The 19,899-nt window shown below is 31.7% G+C and overlaps 1 protein-coding gene across 1 annotated transcript; it reads left to right on the forward strand.

The window, feature by feature from the left end:
• Positions 1–1,014: 1,014 nt before the first annotated feature.
• LOC118199931 (astacin-like metalloprotease toxin 5) lies at positions 1,015–18,897 on the forward strand. The gene is made up of 6 exons (XM_035371818.2): positions 1,015–1,110; positions 3,085–3,152; positions 6,483–6,558; positions 6,635–6,749; positions 9,381–9,559; positions 18,657–18,897. The coding sequence occupies exons 1-6, from the start codon at positions 1,059–1,061 to the stop codon at positions 18,872–18,874; spliced, it is 708 nt and encodes a 235-aa protein (XP_035227709.1). The 5' UTR covers positions 1,015–1,058; the 3' UTR covers positions 18,875–18,897.
• The last annotated feature ends 1,002 nt before the right edge of the window (positions 18,898–19,899 follow it).

Raw genomic sequence — 19,899 nt, forward strand, 5'->3', positions numbered from 1 at the left:
CAAAAACATACGTAATAGCACATAATGAATCGTCAAAATTGAGCTGTTAAAGTTTGAGCACAACTTTACAACAGTACTTAAATGTAAGCTTTATAAACAATTTTATAGTTCTTAATTAATTCTGATAGTAAACAGATCATGTTTACAAAAATGATTTGTAACGTGGGAACATCCCGCCTGTTTCTAATGCAATATATAATGTCCTGGAAACATGTTGCCTGTACCCACTACAACAGATAACATCTTCAAAATATGCACCTGCACAACTATGTATTTCGCAATGTATATCATGTAATTCAATCCCTTTTACTTGAGCTAATTTAACGCTGAAAGGAAGGAGTACCGTTGATGCCGCCGCCGGTGGCAGTACTTATAGTGCTCACTGGAGTCACATTTTCCATCACGACTCGAGGAATGATGCCAGAATGTTGTTAGTTTTCTAGTTAGTGTGTGGGGCTAATACCTGCTTACTTAGGGTAAATATTAGGTGGCCCCCTCACTTCCACATAACATAACATAACCTCCCTTTAAATACATGCGAACTCATTGCACTCTGGCGGGATAACGTTAAAAGAAATACAGTACAGATTCCAAAGTGACAGTAATCTGACAGTACAGACTGCAAACGTAAAATCAAACTTAAAATATTTTTTTATTTAAGTTAAAGAAAACTCACAACTTAATTTCCTAAAACATTTCGAATTATCCTTAAAGATGTTTTTAACCTCATAGCTTTCTGCAAAAATACGTTTGGTAAGCCAATATTAAGCAGGCAACATCTTTCAGAAGTGTTTGTTTGGAATTTTCACTCAGACTACACCAGATTAGTTTATTTAAAAATTAATTAAATATCAATAAATGTTTTAATTAAATACGTTAATATTATCAATAATGTAATATTATGTTAATATTATCAGTTATGCCATATGTAATCGCTAAAAAAATTATGTGGGAGAAGTAACAGATGCCTTTCATCCCAATTTCCTTTTGTGATAAAGTGTTATAAAATCACAGAAGATTAGGAAAAAATATAGATTCTACGTCGAGACGTCAGCAGGATGAGGACTCTTATTTTTTCACTTTTATTGGCCGTAGCATGGGCAACGCCAGGTACGTTGCATCCTTCTTTATTACTAATTTAACGGATTTCGGTTAATATTAGCGTGCTAGTTAAATAAAACATAGTTCATAATAATCAATCCAATAATTTTTAATAAGCAATAATAAAACTGCATAGGAAATTATTGGAGCTTGAAACCATTCATATAAAATAGTTTTGATAGCCATTTGAGCTACATTTGGAAGATGAACACAGAAAATAATATACATAGCACTGTTTTGACCGCACATATATATTATTCGACGTGTCTATTAAGTCCCTATGTTTTTCAAAATAATGAATGAACTGTATTTTAATTTTTCTTACGATGTTTTAATAGCAGCTACTCATCTACATTTTGAAGAGCAACACAGGTACATCATAATGTGTGTACAAAGTTTTAGGACTGCTTTTATAAAAAATTCTACATAAAGTTGCCGAATGATAATTGCAGGATTTCTTGCAATAATATTCCAACTAGCGCTTTAAAATATCGTCTGCTTACGGTCAAAATTCTCTGTGCAGTTAGTTATTTGCTTTGATGCAGTGAACATCGTTTGTCGTGGATTACAAAACTGAGCAAAGAACAACACTAATGTTACGTTGCAAAGCCGGTGAAGGCAGCAGCAGAGACATTTGAAAGGTTGCATACATGCTATGGCTTACGTTTTTATAGTCCAATACTTTTCATTTGTAAGGATAGAAATACTTGGGGGCGTTAAAAGGCAAGTGCTCACAAAGTTTGATTCAGTCTAAGAGATCATACCTTTGATTAAGTGTAAATCATTTCTAAGGAAACAGTAGAAATATACATGAAAACATGTAAATCTTCGTAAGAGTGACTGAAAAGTAATTTTCGGAGCAATTTAAAACACACTAAAGAGAGTACTAAGTAAATATATTGTAACAGATATTACAATTTTATAATACTTATTACATTAACCGTAAAAAGAAGCTCAAATTTGTCTCGTTTCTATCCAGAACACTCTTTATTTTGATCTTTAATGTTTCAATGTTGTTTTCAAATATCACACTATCTTACTTTACATATTAGCCCTAACAGTTTAAATTTAGCTAAATTTCACAAATTTCAGAAGTGGCCACATGCAACAACAACCAGTTTTCCCATTTCTTGCTCAATTTAACATGCCATAGGAATTATAGTAGCGATCCACGAAACCGTTAATGATTTAGGCAGAAAAGTGTTAAAAAAACAATTTCCGTAATTTGTCATTCCTCTAAAGCAGGTGGTAATATTACGTAATTGTTAGAAATGGGAGTTACACAACAGTAAACGTTATATAATAATTATGGAGCAGTCCTACTAGTGTGGGTAAATCTTTAAACATCTAGTGTACATCTTTAAATATTACTGCTGGCTTCATGGAGTTTTTGTGATATTCTCCAAGTATAACGTGAATATGTACAGTTCCATTTAGAAACCCTTCCAGGGAGGAATTCTTTCTAAACCTAATAAGACTCATTTTCTTTATCATAATTAATTAACTAGACAACTAAATAAGTGTACGCCTAAAGTTACAAACATTTAAAGTTTATTCGCTGAATTAGGAGAAATATAAAATTTTGTTTAATTGTTTTAGCTGTGAAGATTTATTTACTTATTTTGACTAATAGTTAATTTTGAGTTAAAGTTACTTTCTTTTCACTCTCCTTTTCACCCCCGCTTTCCATACCAAAAATATAACTTAGATAACGCTCGTTTATTCAGATTAAGGGAGAAAGAAATGCTGTTTCACTTAAAGTTTCAGAAGATGATTGTAGAGCGTGTGATGCCTGTCTGTAGGCCCCGCTGTTATCTTGACTGTGCTTGCGATTTGCTATTGTGGCGTTAAGTGCTTCTAGCCATTAGATTTATTTTATTTATTAGATCTTTATCTATTTGTAATGTTCTATCTATGAAATACACTGTAGATTGATTTAATATATTATTGGTAGTTATAAGCATCTTTTTGTTTGTTTTTAAGTGGTGAAAAACCCGATGATCAACGAAGGGCTCTTCGAAGGTGACATCATGGGAATTGACCCCGATGCGGTAAATATTTTCAATACTCCTGGGACGTATTTTTTAGTCCAAAGGGATTTGAATCCCGAAGGACTATTAGTTTCGTTTTGGCATTTTGCGTCGGACGGATAAATGTCGGTTCACTTTTCAAACTGTTGCCATAAAATGTTAGAGTCCTGCATTATATTTGAAGAAATTAAATAATGAAAATCTGCGTAAATATATGTATATTTCTCACATTGTCATAAAATAACGGTACATAGAGTCGTCGAATTTTGAATAACGTAATCCTCCAACGAATATGAGCATGTGGAAGACCAAATTTGAAATTTGAAATTTGTTTTATGATCGATTTCCTATTTTTTAAAACTTTGACGAATTTTTGATTAACAAACTCAAGGATTTCAAAGCGAGCAATGGCAACGTTGTGCAGAAAAAACATTTTTATCTCCAGCGCGTGAGTCTCTGTATCGGAAATTCTAAAGATATGCTCGTTTTAAAACTATTTTGCGATATTACTGTTGCACTGGATCTTATGGTTTAAGTGCGAGGAACATGATATTTAATAAAGAAAGGTAACACACAAAATGTTAAAAAACGCCCCTTTGGACGTAATTTAAAATCTGAAACATTTCAGATTTTTTTTTTTTAATTTTTATTTGTGATGTAAAACTATTCTACTATACGACTCATTTCTCTTTGAATTAAACTTAAAGAACGAAATAAATTTTCATTCATATGGGCGTCAAATATAGTTAGCAAAGTCATATGGCAATATGAAATAATACAGTTAGACAAAAGATCAATCGTAAATCAGAGTAGATTTTATAGAAAACTCATGTCAACCTCAATAATTGTTTTACTTAACTTTATGTAACTTACGCTTTATTTTTATTTTAACAATGAAATAATTTTTCCTTGGGTTTTTTAATTTTTGCATTTATAATTTGTACTGATTTTAATTTGAAGGAAAACTTCTAAAAACCTCGGTTTTGATGGAACAAATCTAGAAAAAATTTTAAAAAACGCAAATAAATTATTATTGAGCATAAATTTACACAGTCTCGAAAGTACGACAATCTGTATGAATGAAAAGAGTTCGAAATGTTTGCAGTCGAGATAAGAATAAGAATTTTGAAATTAAAAAGGTAAATGCAAGTTCTCTGGCATTGTTGTTACAAAACACAATGAAATAAATAATATTAAGAGAAAAATAAGGAATATTTTATCGCTTTATTGCTTTCTTTCTTTAGATTACATCTTTTTGCAATGCATATAATCTGCTGGATATAGAGACAATTGTATGAAGTTCGGTTAAGGATCTTAGTTCATAACAGAACTGAATCTTATGTTATATAGCACCGAAAAGCTTGTTTTAAACTCTAAAGAAAAATTTTAATTTCAGAGACTTAAAATTTTTCAGTTGTTAAATAACTTTTAGAAATTTCAAATTAATATTTTCGCGGCAAATGACTTTAGAAATTTTAACATAAAATACCTTTCCCCGTCATACTGCTCATCGGAAAAACAAACACGATTTTAAGGCCACCAGAGCGATGAAGAAACTAAAACTGAATCGATGAAAACAAAGATACATTCATGATTATCTAACAAAACACTGAATACTTACGGGTAGTTAACTACCATGATAATAACTAGAGCAGCACAAATACACATTTTACCTCTCTTAAGAAAAGTTCATTACGATAGCTGAATAATATAATGATGTACACAGAATTATAAATTTACATGTGTTTTTTTTTGCTTACTATGTTTCTATGTATTAAATATGCATTTAATTAATATGCGAACGGCTAATATTCAATAGCTATTCGAATACAAATTTAAATTATGATTCTATTTTATACAATATCAGATTCAAAATGAATTTTATTTCTAAGTATTTATGTCTGTCTATACTAAATCAGCTTCCAAGTGCATGCGAAGAGACGTGACTAAGCACATTAATGAAGGTTAGCTTGAATTACAGCTTTAAATGAAGCTGAGAAAATAAGTGCTGTGTGATGATGACGACACGAGTTACGATTGCAAATGGAGGAGAGGCTTGCAATGGCCTTGGTCTAAAGAAACAGTCCGTAGTGGAGACGAACCCTACAGTTCTTTGGTTGGCAACAAAAACAATGCTTCCATTACAATCAACAGCAAATTGTGCTTCCGGTTGGTAAACGATACGCTTAAGTTTCGTACAATGTAACGATCATAATAAGGATATCTTCTCCCTTCGAATCCTACTGATGGATATAGTTCGGGAATGATTCGTTGGAATGGCTTTCATTACATTAGACAATTCTATTGGCAAAGTATCCAATAGAGCTTGAATCACCTCCCCCCTCCCTCGATGGCCACAATGTTTCCTCCATCGCAATTTCCACGCGGCGCTATCTTTCGCTATAGTGTGAACCTTCCAAGCTCATTCAGACGCATTCACATCCTGCTGAAAATCAAAAATATTATGCAAAAACTGAGCAATACGGGCTTTCAATTTGCCAAGAAGAATAATGTAAGAAATTCCAAATGTAATCTGCATCCACAATATACTAAATAATGTAACAATCTGTGCAAATGTATGATTCAGTAAATCAGAAATTTTCCCAGATGAACATGTACTACGGAATAAATATCCAACTGTGGTATGTAACAATCTGTGCAAATGTATGATTCAGTAAATCAGAAATTTTCCCAGATGAACATGTACTACGGAATAAATATCCAACTGTGGTATCAAAGGCGACTCATCCCCAATAATAGCTCTTCACTTCTTCCATTTAAACTCAGCAGTGAACTAATGGCCCTAGGCTGGGGTTAATTTTAGTGTGCTGGGGCGTTACTGTTGTGATCCATGACGCACTTCTACTACTTACCTACTATCTACTATAGTGTAAATTTCCTTGGAAAAATATAATGGCCTATTTGTGCATCGCTTAACACTATAAACATTTCATCCCATACGCAAAGATATTCCCTTACGAATGTTCTTAGCAGAAAGAGTTGTTGCTCACAAAACAGTCACCACAGCCTATTGCTCTTTTTAAGCCCATTCCTTCAGCATCGTAGCAATTTAAATTTTGGTCTGATTTGCTCTCAATGATCCATGCTGTTACTGAGTACGAAACCTTGTTAGACTGCTACCTGTTTACAACTTTTGAAACTACCCAGTGCCATTTATAGTTGTTCCATAACAGTTTGTAACTTATTTACTGATTTTCCCTCCTACAATAGATAATAAAAGAAAAGTGAATCTGCGCATTATTAAATAAAACAAAATCAAACAAATTCATGTATGTTTTAAATTTCATCAGTAACGTAGAATGATCAGTTTAATGTCCTTTTTCCACGCAGGATAGGAACGCCATTCCAAGAGATTCTCAGCGATGGCCCAACGGAGTGGTCCCTTATGAAGTGGATGAAGAAATTTGTAAGTAACAAAATAAGCCTTTTTATTACCCTTTATATTATTATTAGGTTCTTCCTAATTTACTTTTGTTCTTTAGATCCAATATGGGACCTCTTAATGAAATCCATGCGCCACATTGAAGAAAGAAGTTGCATTCGATTCAAACAAAGAACAAATGAAAAGGACTACATCAGAATAGTCCAAGCAAACGGGTAAGAACTAACTCAGAATTGCAGTTAGCCACATCTTCTCTAGTATTGACAATAATTCCAATCCATTTATTCCGTTCGTTTTAAAATTCTAATATATTAACTCTTTTAAGTTTGATTATTGTTTTCTTCAACAGATAATAGTGAATTAATTTTCATCTTGCTTCACTCTTTGAAATTCTGCATATAAAGTAGATTTATTCTCTCCGACTTTTCTAAAACAAATTTATATCTGAAGAAGATAGACTATCTCAGATAGCTACTGAAATCGACAAGGTTTTATTTGAAATCTGGGCTAATCAAAGGTTGCTTTTTGATTCTTGCCCCTGATAACGTCAATCTAGCGGATAATTCAAATATGAGAACATCTATCTCTCTCCTTTTTTATTCATAATCATATTAACAGCTATTATTTACAACATCAGAACCCTGTAAATTTCCCAATACATTACAAATATATCTAGTATAATCAACGCCCATTCATTTTCAGTTACTGAGTTCTTGTCGCTTGAAGAAGACACATTTCCTTTCTTTACAACAGTCTTTTATACTAAACTTATTTTCGCTTTTTAGAGAGAATAAGCGTGACTCAGAGATAGACGTATCAACAGGAAAACTAGATAAAACTTAATTTTTAATGTTAGTCAAAATTAAATCACTAGCTAGTGATATACACTATTTGTGTCTAACATTAACAAGCGATTTAATTTTGGAATCGCTGTTCTATAATGCGATATGCTGAAGAATACAAACAAACAAGGCTTATCATTTAGAGGTTTAGTACATTGGTAAGCTCCATAACTTGTTCTTCTTATTTTCATGTTCTTATTTTCATGTGTTTTTATTCTGTAATTTAAGCTGTGCTTTATAACTTGCCACTGCTTGTGTATATGGCTTTAACATTACATAAATGATTGCAACAATATTTAAAGACATAAATAGAAATCTATGCAGCTTTTATCCTCTAACGTTTCATAAGAACAGTAAATAGGAATTTTTTTTATCATTTTCCTTATTGTTATTTGAATATTGTAAACTAAAAGTTATTTGAGTATTGCAAACTAAATGGTATTAAATTCACATCAGGTAATTCTGGCAATTTATTCGAAAATATAAAGAGACTAGCTTCTTGGAAAAATTCCGAAACAATAATGATGATTACAAATAAGAAAATTTACCTATTAGTTTTGCAAAAGATTTCCTCTTATATACCTACAATTAAACCCCTCGTTTTCTAACAAATTGAGTAATAATTTTCAATCCCCAATGATTTGTCTCAAATAATATTTTTGATGTGTTAATGTTAGCTCTCCTCGAGCGCACAGGAGAGAACTAGCCTTTTGTGACTGCTTACTGACGATGGTAGCCCATCAAGTTCACAGAGAGAACTAAATTTTTTTTACCGTAGTCTCAAACTGTTTTTGATTATTCCCATTTTGGAAAACACTGCTTGTAAACATAAACACTAATCAGATGAGTGTGTCTATTGTGGTTTAAAATTGAAATGTTCGAATTGTCATTATCTTACGTACATATGCATATTATTAAACGTGATCTTTTTTATGCTTGTAATAGTTTCGCAATCTCAACTTGTACTTAATTTAACTACTACAGTCGAAAAAAGACGGTAATAGTTAAATTAAGACTACAGACTTTTTTCCATACTTCAGAATGGAGGGCAACAGAAGAATTAAATAATTTAAAATAAAATACATTATTGAAGTTCGTTTTTCTAATGTTTTCTTTTTTGTTAAATATCGGCAGCTGCAGTTACACGTTCACGCTACATGCAGTTTTTTCTCTTCGCCCTCCCTTGTTTCTTCGTCATTTATTTTATCTTCATCTTTCTGAATCATATTAACCAAGATACTGATACCATTGCTAACATTAGGAATAATAAGTAACAATAAATTCGATCTAAAGTAAGCAACTCATGCCTTTAAATTCATTTATCTCATAATGTCTTTATATTACTAACAAAACAGTTCACAGAATGAAATCATAAAATTAAAACATAATAACAAAGCTTATAATATCCGATGGATTGTATTACTGGGATTTTAAAATTCACAGTTTAAAATATATAAAAATAGCATCCTACTTGGTTTCCAAAAAAAACATAAAATTAATTTTATACCATTTTAAATCGCTGTAAATTGCCATCCACAGCTTCGAAACAGAGAACAATTCAATTAAACATTTTGATATTTTCCCGTATTTTCAGATATTGAATTAGTACCTTTGTGCATTAAGAATATAAGTATAGTTCGTATAAACTTTGTGAAAACGCATGTCAGAAGAGCAAAAAATTAAACAAAAATTTTGAACCTTTGTTTATAAATCTAAGCAGAAACAATTTTTACAGGTAAAGATATCCAGAGCAAATCATTCGGATACTTTTCATCAATTTACATTTCAAATATAAATAATATAGCGAATAAAAAAAAAGATAGCAACATTTAACAATCTGTAAACGAGAACACTGACTGCGTCCACAGCACATGTTTGCCTATTGTATTAATATAAGATAATTAAAACCTTGTCAAATTAATTAGCATATTTCGTTTTCTGCAGAGAAGCCTCAGGTCTTTCATCATAAACAAGGTTCTAACCTGACATACATGTACTTTGTAGATGTTGGTCATTCTGGGGCAGACTCGGCATCGGAGAACAAAAGGTATCATTAGGCCGAGGCTGTGAATATCTGGGGACTGTGGTTCACGAGCTCCTGCACGCTTTGGGTTTTATTCACGAACAAAACAGGTCTGACAGGGACGATTACCTGATCATCAACTGGCAAAATATCAGTCCGCGTAAGTACTTTATTTATAAAATGATATATATGTGCGGTTATTCTATTACATAAACTATCAGATGAGCTACAAATAACCACAAAATTGTTAAACCACTTTTCGTTCCTACTGCTTTCTAAAGGCATTACAACTCAAAGTAAAGTTTAAAATAAAAGCTTTTCGATAATAAGTTAAATTGACGTTACACAAGCTTAAAAAAATTGAGGCTGCAAATAGCACGTGATTGAAAAAACATATTTAGTTTAAACTCAGAGCGAAGTAAAAAATCAACATGCCCTACCGAAGTTTTTCTCGACCCTAAGTGTTTACAAAGCTGCGAGCCAAAGTGTAAGCCGATAAGTTGAATTCAAAGAGCACAGAAGCTAAGCAGCGTGACGGTCAGCCTAGGTTGCAAAACGCTGGTTATGTGAATTCCGCTCATTTATAGTTCAACTAATCTTGCATTCTGGTGGGAGGTGACGAAAGGAGAACTGAAAGTAAAGCCAAATTAATAAAATAACTGGGTTGATAAGTGTAAAATCTAGCATACATAGAAGCTATTTTTGCTATTGGTTGAAAAAAAATGGATAGAAATTATCCAGTATTTCTTGAAACATACCTTTAGCCTCATGTCAAATAGCTATGCATCTCATATTGAAATGAATATGAACATGCCCTCCGCTGCACAGAATTCGGTGGGAGCTGACGAAAGAAAAAATAAGTAAAGCTAAAATAATAAGATAACTAAATTATTTAGTATTACATCATGCATATGTATAAACTAATTTTGTCACTGGTCGAAAAGTAATGGACAAAAATTATCCGGTACTTTTTGAAACATATATTGCCTCATGTCAAATAGATATACTTCACATCTTGAAATAAATATAAACACTGCTCTCCGCTATTACAGAAATTGATACAAAGTTACCCAGAAAATTAATGTACAGTAATGTATTCTATTCTAATGATATGCTGGGCTACAAGAGCGTTTACTCTATGGCCTAGCTGAGTGCTAGTTCTCAGACGTGTTACCAGTGCAAGTAGTATAAGGCCTTTAATTTATCTTTCAAATTACAACTTTACATGACTTAAGAAAATGTGGGATTTTAAAGGAATGCATGTAATGCTAATCATTTATGAATCATCAGTAGTTTGAGCCTAACAAATAGACTGCTGGACACTGGTCGTCCGATTTAAGGAGATCGCAGTGGTTACATAGGATATTCACAATTTCTCTTATGTGTAACATTACTAACCAGTTCCTCTAGACAATCTTCTAGGAAAGTATGTAAGTATGTTTAGGCTTGTGATTTTTCATAATAACATATGAAATTTCATATAATAACATATGATACATATGAAAAATTTCTAATCACTACTTGAAGAGCTGTACTTTGTTAGTTATCGGATAGAAATCACATCCAATATAAAACGTGCATAAAAAGTATTAATGTGGCATATTAATAACAACCCGTAATTTCTAAAGATGAAGAATTGTAAGAATGTAAATTTATGATATGCGAAAACTGAAAATTCAATTGTCGTAAAGATGCAAACTTTGCACATGCAGTTTTCCATTGTTATTCATACTTTTAAATGTAATACAACCTTTTTTAACTGACTACACATGGTTTCTGATAATTTTGGTCTCCTGTAGAGGTGGTTTTCATAAAGTAGTTGACAGTCAGCGATTGCTATTACCGATTTTCATAATGGATTTACCCTATTCAAGGCCTGTGCCGTCTGCCAAAGAAAAATAGAGTAGAAATGTGGTAGGTCTGTTAATTGTAATATTGTCTGTTAATTTAATAAAATTAATTACAAAAATAAGTAAAGGTGATATTAGGAAAAATAAATAAACAGCAAATTACTTAATACCAAGTTTTTAGAAACTTTTAAGTAAGCAGTATTTTAAAATACACGGAAAATGTTTTGCGTAGACCAAAACAAAATTAATAAACAAACATTAATCAATTAAAATTTATTAAGTACATAGATACATGAAACTGTCAACTTCAAAATTAGCACGACCGACTGAAAAAAAAAAGAGCGAATTACTTCTAGCATCTTTTTAGCGTTTATTTATTTTATAACATCAGATGCTCAAGCAAGAAATGTAAATGGTTGGTATAAACAATACCGAAATGTAAGACATCAAAGAATGCTGTTATATTATCCGAAGCAAGCCTGTTGTGAGATTAATTAGACGATGCTAAATAGATAATTCTTGTGCGTATCCAGTTAAATAAGCAATTAAATAAGTCAAACTGAATTATCGATAACTTATTTTGTTAAATGAAAATAATTTTGCTGGAACAGTAAAAACTAGAAATGTAATTTTTTTAATTGTATAATACGCGTATTCCTTTAGTTTGATAGCTAAATTAGACACGTAGGTAATCACAGTGCGCAGTTTTCTCAATAAATCTGTTCCTGTGAGTCAATGAATCTCATCAAAATGTCTTTCAAATAAACAAGTTTTTCCATTTGTGCGTATATCGTTTACAAAGATGTCTAGTTTCTTTAATTCACCCAACGTTGGAGACTCGTCAATTTTTGGAATGGGACTACAAAATTTTGTTTGCTCCACCACTTCAAACTCATTTTCATAACTTCCGTCAAACCTCATTAATTTAATCCGATACCTCTGATGCTTTTCATACTATTCTATGACTCCGAACAGGCCGTGATTAATATTTCCTTCTCCCAAGCTTTCAAATCCGCTTTTCTCGGTGACAAGTTTTGAAATGTAATTTCTTTGAGATCCGCTGTAGTAAATACATCTGTCATAATGCATAAGTTATTATTTTTGATGCGAACAATGAATGTTAGTAAATAAACTTCACTTTTAAATTACTGGTTCGTAAGTACTGGGTTTTCGCTAGATTCATTTCATACTTAGATTTATGTTTGTATTTAGAAAATCATATGAATGACGAATATTTTCCTGAATTACACACAAGTTACATTACTTTTGAAGAAGCGTGAAACATGTTTCTCAATTCTCAAACATTTAAATCATGCTCTCCTTTTCATTAAAATCACTTTCCTTTCATCCAGAGAAGAGCATAATCTCAATCTTTACTGAAATATTCTGAAGAATCGCAAAATACACGATTAGGTTTCGACTATTGTATTTTGAATGTGTTGAAAGGAATTCCGATGCAAAAGCAATCTTGTGTTTACAGATTTATAGTTTTCTGAGTATTTTTTCAGAACACCGGTAGTGAAATCTGGCTGCCTCCTGCCTCCGAGAAATAAATGTCAGCAGACTGAGCAGGGCCAGATTTAGACTTGATATAAGACCGTAAACTATTTAAGATATGTGGCCCTTTATATGTCCCGATATTATATGTCAGTGCTAAATATGATTTTCGAAACCTAGACGATTTTGAAGGGGGCCCCAAGAAAGCGGGGACCCTAAACTATAGCTTGTGTAGCTTATACGTAAATCTTGCAATGAGACTGAGTCGTTAATACAGCTCGCAAGAGTAAATTCAAAACTTTGGAAACGTTTTTCATTAATTCATTAACATCAGAATAAACTTTTAAATTTTCTCTTTTACTCACTTCGACTGTGGCAGGTCCTTTAAAATAATAGTGCATAAACAATAGAAACATTTTAAACCAAGAATTTACTTAAAGAATAATTTTACGAACTGCGGATTCAAAACTGTTCTAAAATGTTAACCATCCATTAATATCACCTTAAACTTTAGGCAGTTTAATATGCATAAGTTCAATTTGTTTCGAATTCGTATTTGGTGTGACAATATTGTTATCCTCTCCTCTGCGCGTATTATTATATGATATACTTTTATTTTAGTAGCGAATTCTTTCATTTTGTGAAATTTCCCGATAATTATATTATCATTACATTCTTCACCTGCTATATCATTTCGGCTTTCAGTTCAAATAGTTAGTCAGTTAATCCAATAATAAATCTAACTCATTATCAACGACTTAAAGTTAATCTAATTTATGTACGTGTCAGAATTGTAACAAGTTCTTCTAAATTAATGGATGTTATTTTTTTCCGTTTTCGCCAATTAATTTTCCAACATATTCAATGTTTCAGTAAAAGATGCATGCAAATATGCCGCGTTTTTTCCCCAAGTTAACTAATTTCTTAGTATACATGTTTTCTTGTATGTAAAATGCATTCTATTTATTCAAAATTCAACAGTTATCTACTGCTGATCCTGGCAAGGGATACCGTGTTAAATTAAAATTAAACCTATAGAAATTCACGTCTAAACGTAGCAAGAGTTACTTACTAGTTCATCGTATATCTCTATAGATTTTCGTACTTCTAAAAATTTCTGGTAGCAGTCTACGATAAAGCATCTCCATAAATTATATTTTGAGACTTTATTTACATATTTACACATAAAAATGTACTGTAAACAGATTAAAACGAGCATTGCTTGTAGAGCATATAAAATAATGAGGGTGCACTTTTAGTTTTTAGAAACTATTTATTTATAATCATAGGATGTATTATAGTACAGAGAACTGCAATACCAGCATAGCTCTATTTTCCAAAGTGTTGCTAATTACAAGTTACTAAATATTAAGGGTTGCCATTTTTTTAACAGTCTAAAATGAGACCAAGTACCTGGCCGGCTTTCTAATCCCTCTCCTACTTCTAGTTCTTTGCTCACCATTCCTTGTTTCTGAGTTAGCAGAGTTTGGTAGTTGATCTTCTAAACTTTGCTCTTGAAAATATCTGGAATCATGTCCTTTTTACCTCTGTTTTCTGCGCATTAAGTCCTTGTTCTGTTCCTCTGATATTCTCTTCAATAGCTGAACTGTTTTCTCTAATGTCTTTTCTATTTCTTCTCAATACTGATCCACCTGATCTCAATATATATTATCTAGGCGTCTTATATACTTCTTATACAACTGCTGCTTTCCAGCGATTATCTTGACGTACCTGAACTCAATCTCCTTTGTTTAGCATTAGTAATGTTTTTGTATGACTATTATAATATGACTTCTGCTTTGTTCTTTCTTGGTTGAATTTTTTCTTTTACATTTTTCACAACTTGAGGTTTTAGTAGTTCTTTGGATGTAGGATGAATCGTTCTTGTTCTTCTACTCATAAGTAGTTGAGCTGGGATGATCCTAGTATCGCATTAGTTGGAATGTTCCCATGAGCTAACAATGCTAAATAAGGATCAGCATGATCTGCGTGAGCTTTCTTTAACAATTTCTCAGCCGTTTGTACTGAAGGCTTTGCTAATCCATTTGACTGTGGATAGTATGGACTGCTTGTTATATGTTTAAATTGGTATTTCTTTGCAAATTCTGAAAATTCTTTACTTGCAAACTGAGGTCCATTATCAGATATCACTGTCAATGGTATACCGTATCTTGCAAAATGAGATTTCATGTAACTGATCACTTTCCGACTTCGAGTATCCGGTAGTTTGGAGATTTCAAAAAAGTTGGAATAGTAATCTACAATTAATAAGTATACATCTTTGCTAATCTCAAATAAATCTGTTGCAACTTTATACCAAGGTAAATTGGGAACTTCATTTGGTATCATAGGCTCTCTTTTGTTTTTATTCTGGTGTTCATTACATATAGGACATTTTGAAATTTTATCTTCTATCTGCTTGTTCATAAGTGGCTAAAACAAAACATCTGTAGCTCTTTTATTACACTTTTCTATACAAAAATGACCCTCATGAATTAAATTTAACATCTCTTTTTGCATAGATAAAGGAATAATTACCCTTCCTCCATTGAAGCATAAATCATTTTCCATTGTCAACTCATCTCTATAGTCCCAGAATACTTTGACTTCCTGATGTTTCCACCTGATGTTTCCTTTCTGGCTAACCTCTCAGAATATATTTCTTTAAGCACTATAGTGTAGCATCACATTCACTTTATTTCTTGAGTTCATAAATTTTGTCATCAGATTCTGGAATCAGAGTACAAATTTCTGTATCTTCATCATTATTTCCTTCTGTTGTATTCTAAGATGCTCTACTCAAAGTGCCTGCTATTAATAGGTCTTTCCCCTTTTTGTATCGTACATCTAGATCATATTTTTTGTAAATTTAACAGCATTCTTCGCAATCGCTGTGGTGCTTTAAAAAGAGCTTTCTAATGGTCGATGATCAGTTGCAACTATAATACGTTTGCCATATATATAGATATTAATGAAATTTAGAACATCCAAAAGTAATAGTAATAGCTAAAAGCTCTTTTTCTATTTGAGCATAATTTTTCTGACTTTTTGTTAGAGCTCTGGAAGGGTAAGCAATTGGTTGATTTTCTTGCAGTAAAACAGCAGCTAATCCTTCAGAACATGCGTCTACTGAAAGACTTACATCCTTATTAACATCATAGAATTTTAATACGGGGGCTTTTACAACCAGTTCTTTAAGTGTTGCGAGAGCTTTTTGATGTTTTTCTGTCCAGTGCCAGAGAACATTTTTCTCAAGTAACTGTGTTAATGGTGCAGTAATAGTTATTAAGTTAGGAATAAATTTGTCTAAATAATTAATCATTCTTAAAAATCTTTGTAGAGAAGGCACATCTGTAGGGTTCTGTCATTTTAACAATTGCTTCCACTTTAGAAAAATCAGGTTTTACTCCATTTTTCACTTAACTCATGCTCTATATAATTCACACGAATAACTTTTATTTTACATTTAGCCTTATTGAACTTCATATTATTTTCTCGTGCTCTCTGGAGTACTTTTTTAAATCGTAGTTGATGTTCCTTTTCATTAGATCCCCATATTAAGATATCATTTATTGTGCATTCAATGCCTTCTAGACCTTCTATTACTTGGTTTAATTTTCTTTGGCAAATTTCTGGAGCTGAACATATGCCAAAAGGTAATCTTTTAAATTTGTGCCTGCCAAAAGATGTATTGAATGTACACAAACTACTACTTTCTTGGTCAAGCTGGATTTGCCAAAAAATCACTATTTAGCATATAAAACAGAAAATATTTTTGCGTTTGGCATTCTAGTACAACTTCATCTATGGTTAACATAGGATACTGTTCTCGTTTTATAGCTTTATTTAAATCTCTTGGATCTAAACATGTTCTTATTTTGTTAGGTTTGATAACTATGACCATTGAATTTACCCATTCAGTGGTTTTCTTACTTTCTCAATAACATTTAAATTTTCCATTCTTTGTATTTCTTTCTTCACTTTATCTCGTATAGCTATGGGTATTTTTCTTGGAGAATGAATTACTGGTATTGCATCTTGTTTTAACTGGATTTTATATTCTCCATTCAAACAACCTAAGCCTTCAAATTCATCTTTGTATTCCTCCAGTAAGTCTTCAGTCTAAACAGACATTACTTTTTGAATCAAACCTAGTTGCAAATATGATTTTAATCCTAATATAGAAGGTACTTCTTAGTCAATAACTTGGAATTCCACAACATAATTATTTTTTCCATATTGGCAGTTAAGTACTACTTTTCCTAAAGTATCCGTTTTATTCCCAGATAATGTAACTAATCTTTTAATTTTAGACTTCTGTTTCGGAACGTTTAGCAATTTCACTTTGCTTTTAGAAATAACATTTTTTTCATTAACATTATAAACATTGCACATTGCTCCAGTATTTAACTGCAAATTTAGTTTACTTTTATTTACATTAACGTCAACAGTCCATTTCTCTTCTTTGTTATCTGAATTAAGGTTAAATGTATCTACATAAAATTCTAACTCTTCCTCAGAGTCGTGATTTATTAATTTAATTTGTTTCTCTTTTTCGTTTACCTTGACTGCTTCATTTTTTATTTTATAGTTTTTACACTGATTCGCGAAATTATTTGCCTTTTACATTTATGACAGATTTTTCCATATGACATTTGCGATACTCATGAGATGTTCCATATTTAGAACAAACTTTTTTCTCTAGTTTCTCAGTATTTACCTCTTTTTATGTATTATTATTATGTTAACTTAGCTTCTTTTTCACTAAGTTCACAACAGTTTCCTCATCTTTTATGATTTTCATTTGATGTGCACTTATTTCAGCAGATCTGCATATATTAAGAGCTTTTTCTAATGTTAATTATGTTTCGTGTAATAATCTTTCTCTCACTACATCATCTTTAATACCACAAACAATTTCATCCTTATTAAATTAGCCATTAACTGTGCAAACTGGCATGTTCTAGCTTTATTTCGTAGGTCATTTACATTTTCATCTATGGGTTCTGACGCGGTTTGATTTCAAGTAAAGAATAAATGGTCTTTCATATGTAATATTTTTCTTAGGAATACAGTATTCGGTAAATTTGTCCTTAATTTAATTTAATTTAAATTCTTTACTTTCTTCTATAGGAAATGTATTATATATTTCAAGACCACGAACTCCTATTGCATAAAGAAAAATATTAACTCTTACCTTCTCTCCTTTATTTTTATGTAATCCACTAGCTACTTCATATATTTCGAACGACTGCAGCCATCTTTGCCAATTTGAAGCAAGATTTCCATCATATTTCATCGGCTCTGGTGGTTTTAAACTTTCCATTTTGAAAGAAAATACTCCTGACACCATATAAAATAATGAGGGTGCACTTTTAGTTTTTAGAAACTATTTATTTATAATCATAGAATATTACAGAGGACTGCAATACCAGCATAGTTCTATTTTCATATATCTATCCAAAGTGTTGCCAATCACAAGCTACTAAATAATAAATGTTGCCATTTATAAATTATTAAATGTTACAGAGCGAACTATCACTTACAAACGATTCTATCTAAAAAACAAAATATAATATAATCCAAAGCGAAATGTTTCACGACATGGTTACAGTTAAGTTATATAAAACGATATTTCACGAAAGTCGCAGAATCTATTCTTTACTACTTAAGTACCCATTAAATATTACTAGCGTAAAAGAAAGGGTAAAACCTCTTTCTACAAATGAAAATTAAAACAATAATTTTCATATGTGTAATACAATGATCAATACATACTATTTTATGTCAATAAAATGTAATGTCTTGTTAATCATTCCATTCCGTTATGTAAATTAATATGAAAACTCCTAACAGCGTCAATCTATGTATTAGATGCAAAATTTTCATTCATTTCTGTGTCATTTGCAGAGTGGCAATACGCATTCAGATTGTTGAAACCCCACGAAAATCGCCTCTTGACGCCTTTCGACTACGACTCCGTCATGCTATACGGTGAGACTGCCTTCAGCATCGACGGGATAAAGAAAAGCATGGAAGCCAAGGATGGCAGGCATCTACCAAACTGGAAATCCGGAATGTCCGCCTCGGATGAGAAAAGGCTTAAAATGCTATACAATTGTCAATAAAGCAGATATTTTTTATTTGGTGACATCTTTTCTGAAACTCGTTATTTCTGCCTTCTATTTTTAACTGGATTTACATGTTACTTACTAATCAAAATAAATACTTCTAATAACCGAAACTGAAATTACTTCTCTTCTCGCTTTCTTTAGGTAACGCAGCATGCACAGCTCAAATTACCATTTGCAAAATACGAATCTATTAAGTCTATAATCGCCTTTTTCCTAGCGATTACGCGAAATTTCCGATAATACATGTTAATTAATGCATTAATTTGTACCGTTGCGTCTATACCTGCTTTTTTATGTATATGGCGCTGCAATATAAGTTTCTCTTGATGTATTGGCAACATTGTCTGTTATTTTCGACGAAAACGTCTGCCATGAGAGAGCTGATGGTCTGTAAAATAATTGTATAATAAAGTAATTGGATTTAAAAATTGACTAATTTAACTAAATACAAATTTACGAGCACGAAAACGTCGCGGAGAAAACAACGCAAGGCGGAAACGTCGTGCTACAAAACATCGTGGGAGAAATCATCGCAAAGACAGTTCTAAAACATCGTGGTACAAAACATCGTCGTCGAAAATAAAGTGGCTTGAAAACTTCGCAGTTTAAAAACATCGTCGTCGAAAATATCGTGGTAAAAAATAAAGTATCTACAAATCATCGCATGACAATATCATCGCAGACTTGCTTTTTTTCAGGTTTTAATAATTTTAAATGGATATTCCCATAATGATTTGTGAGCGCAAGGTGTAAAGAGGGATAATTTTTACTTTTACATTTTTTTATTTACTAATAAATCTTTGCTGAAAAGGTAAGAAGGAAACTTAAGCATAGAAAATTAAATGCAACTTATAGATTATACTTTTCATGAAAAATTACCAGTAAAAACTTTATAAAAAATGATTTATTAATGGCCTTTGTTAGTTAACTATGTCGGTTTAAAATTCTATTAACTGCTATAAGTTGCATTAATTTTCTATGCTTAAGTTTCCTTTTTATTTTCTCAGCAAATTTTTTTA

Source organism: Stegodyphus dumicola, chromosome 8, assembly GCF_044657685.1.
Source record: "Stegodyphus dumicola isolate Sdum_Otavi_A_Nest chromosome 8, ASM4465768v1".
NCBI lineage: Eukaryota > Metazoa > Arthropoda > Arachnida > Araneae > Eresidae > Stegodyphus > Stegodyphus dumicola.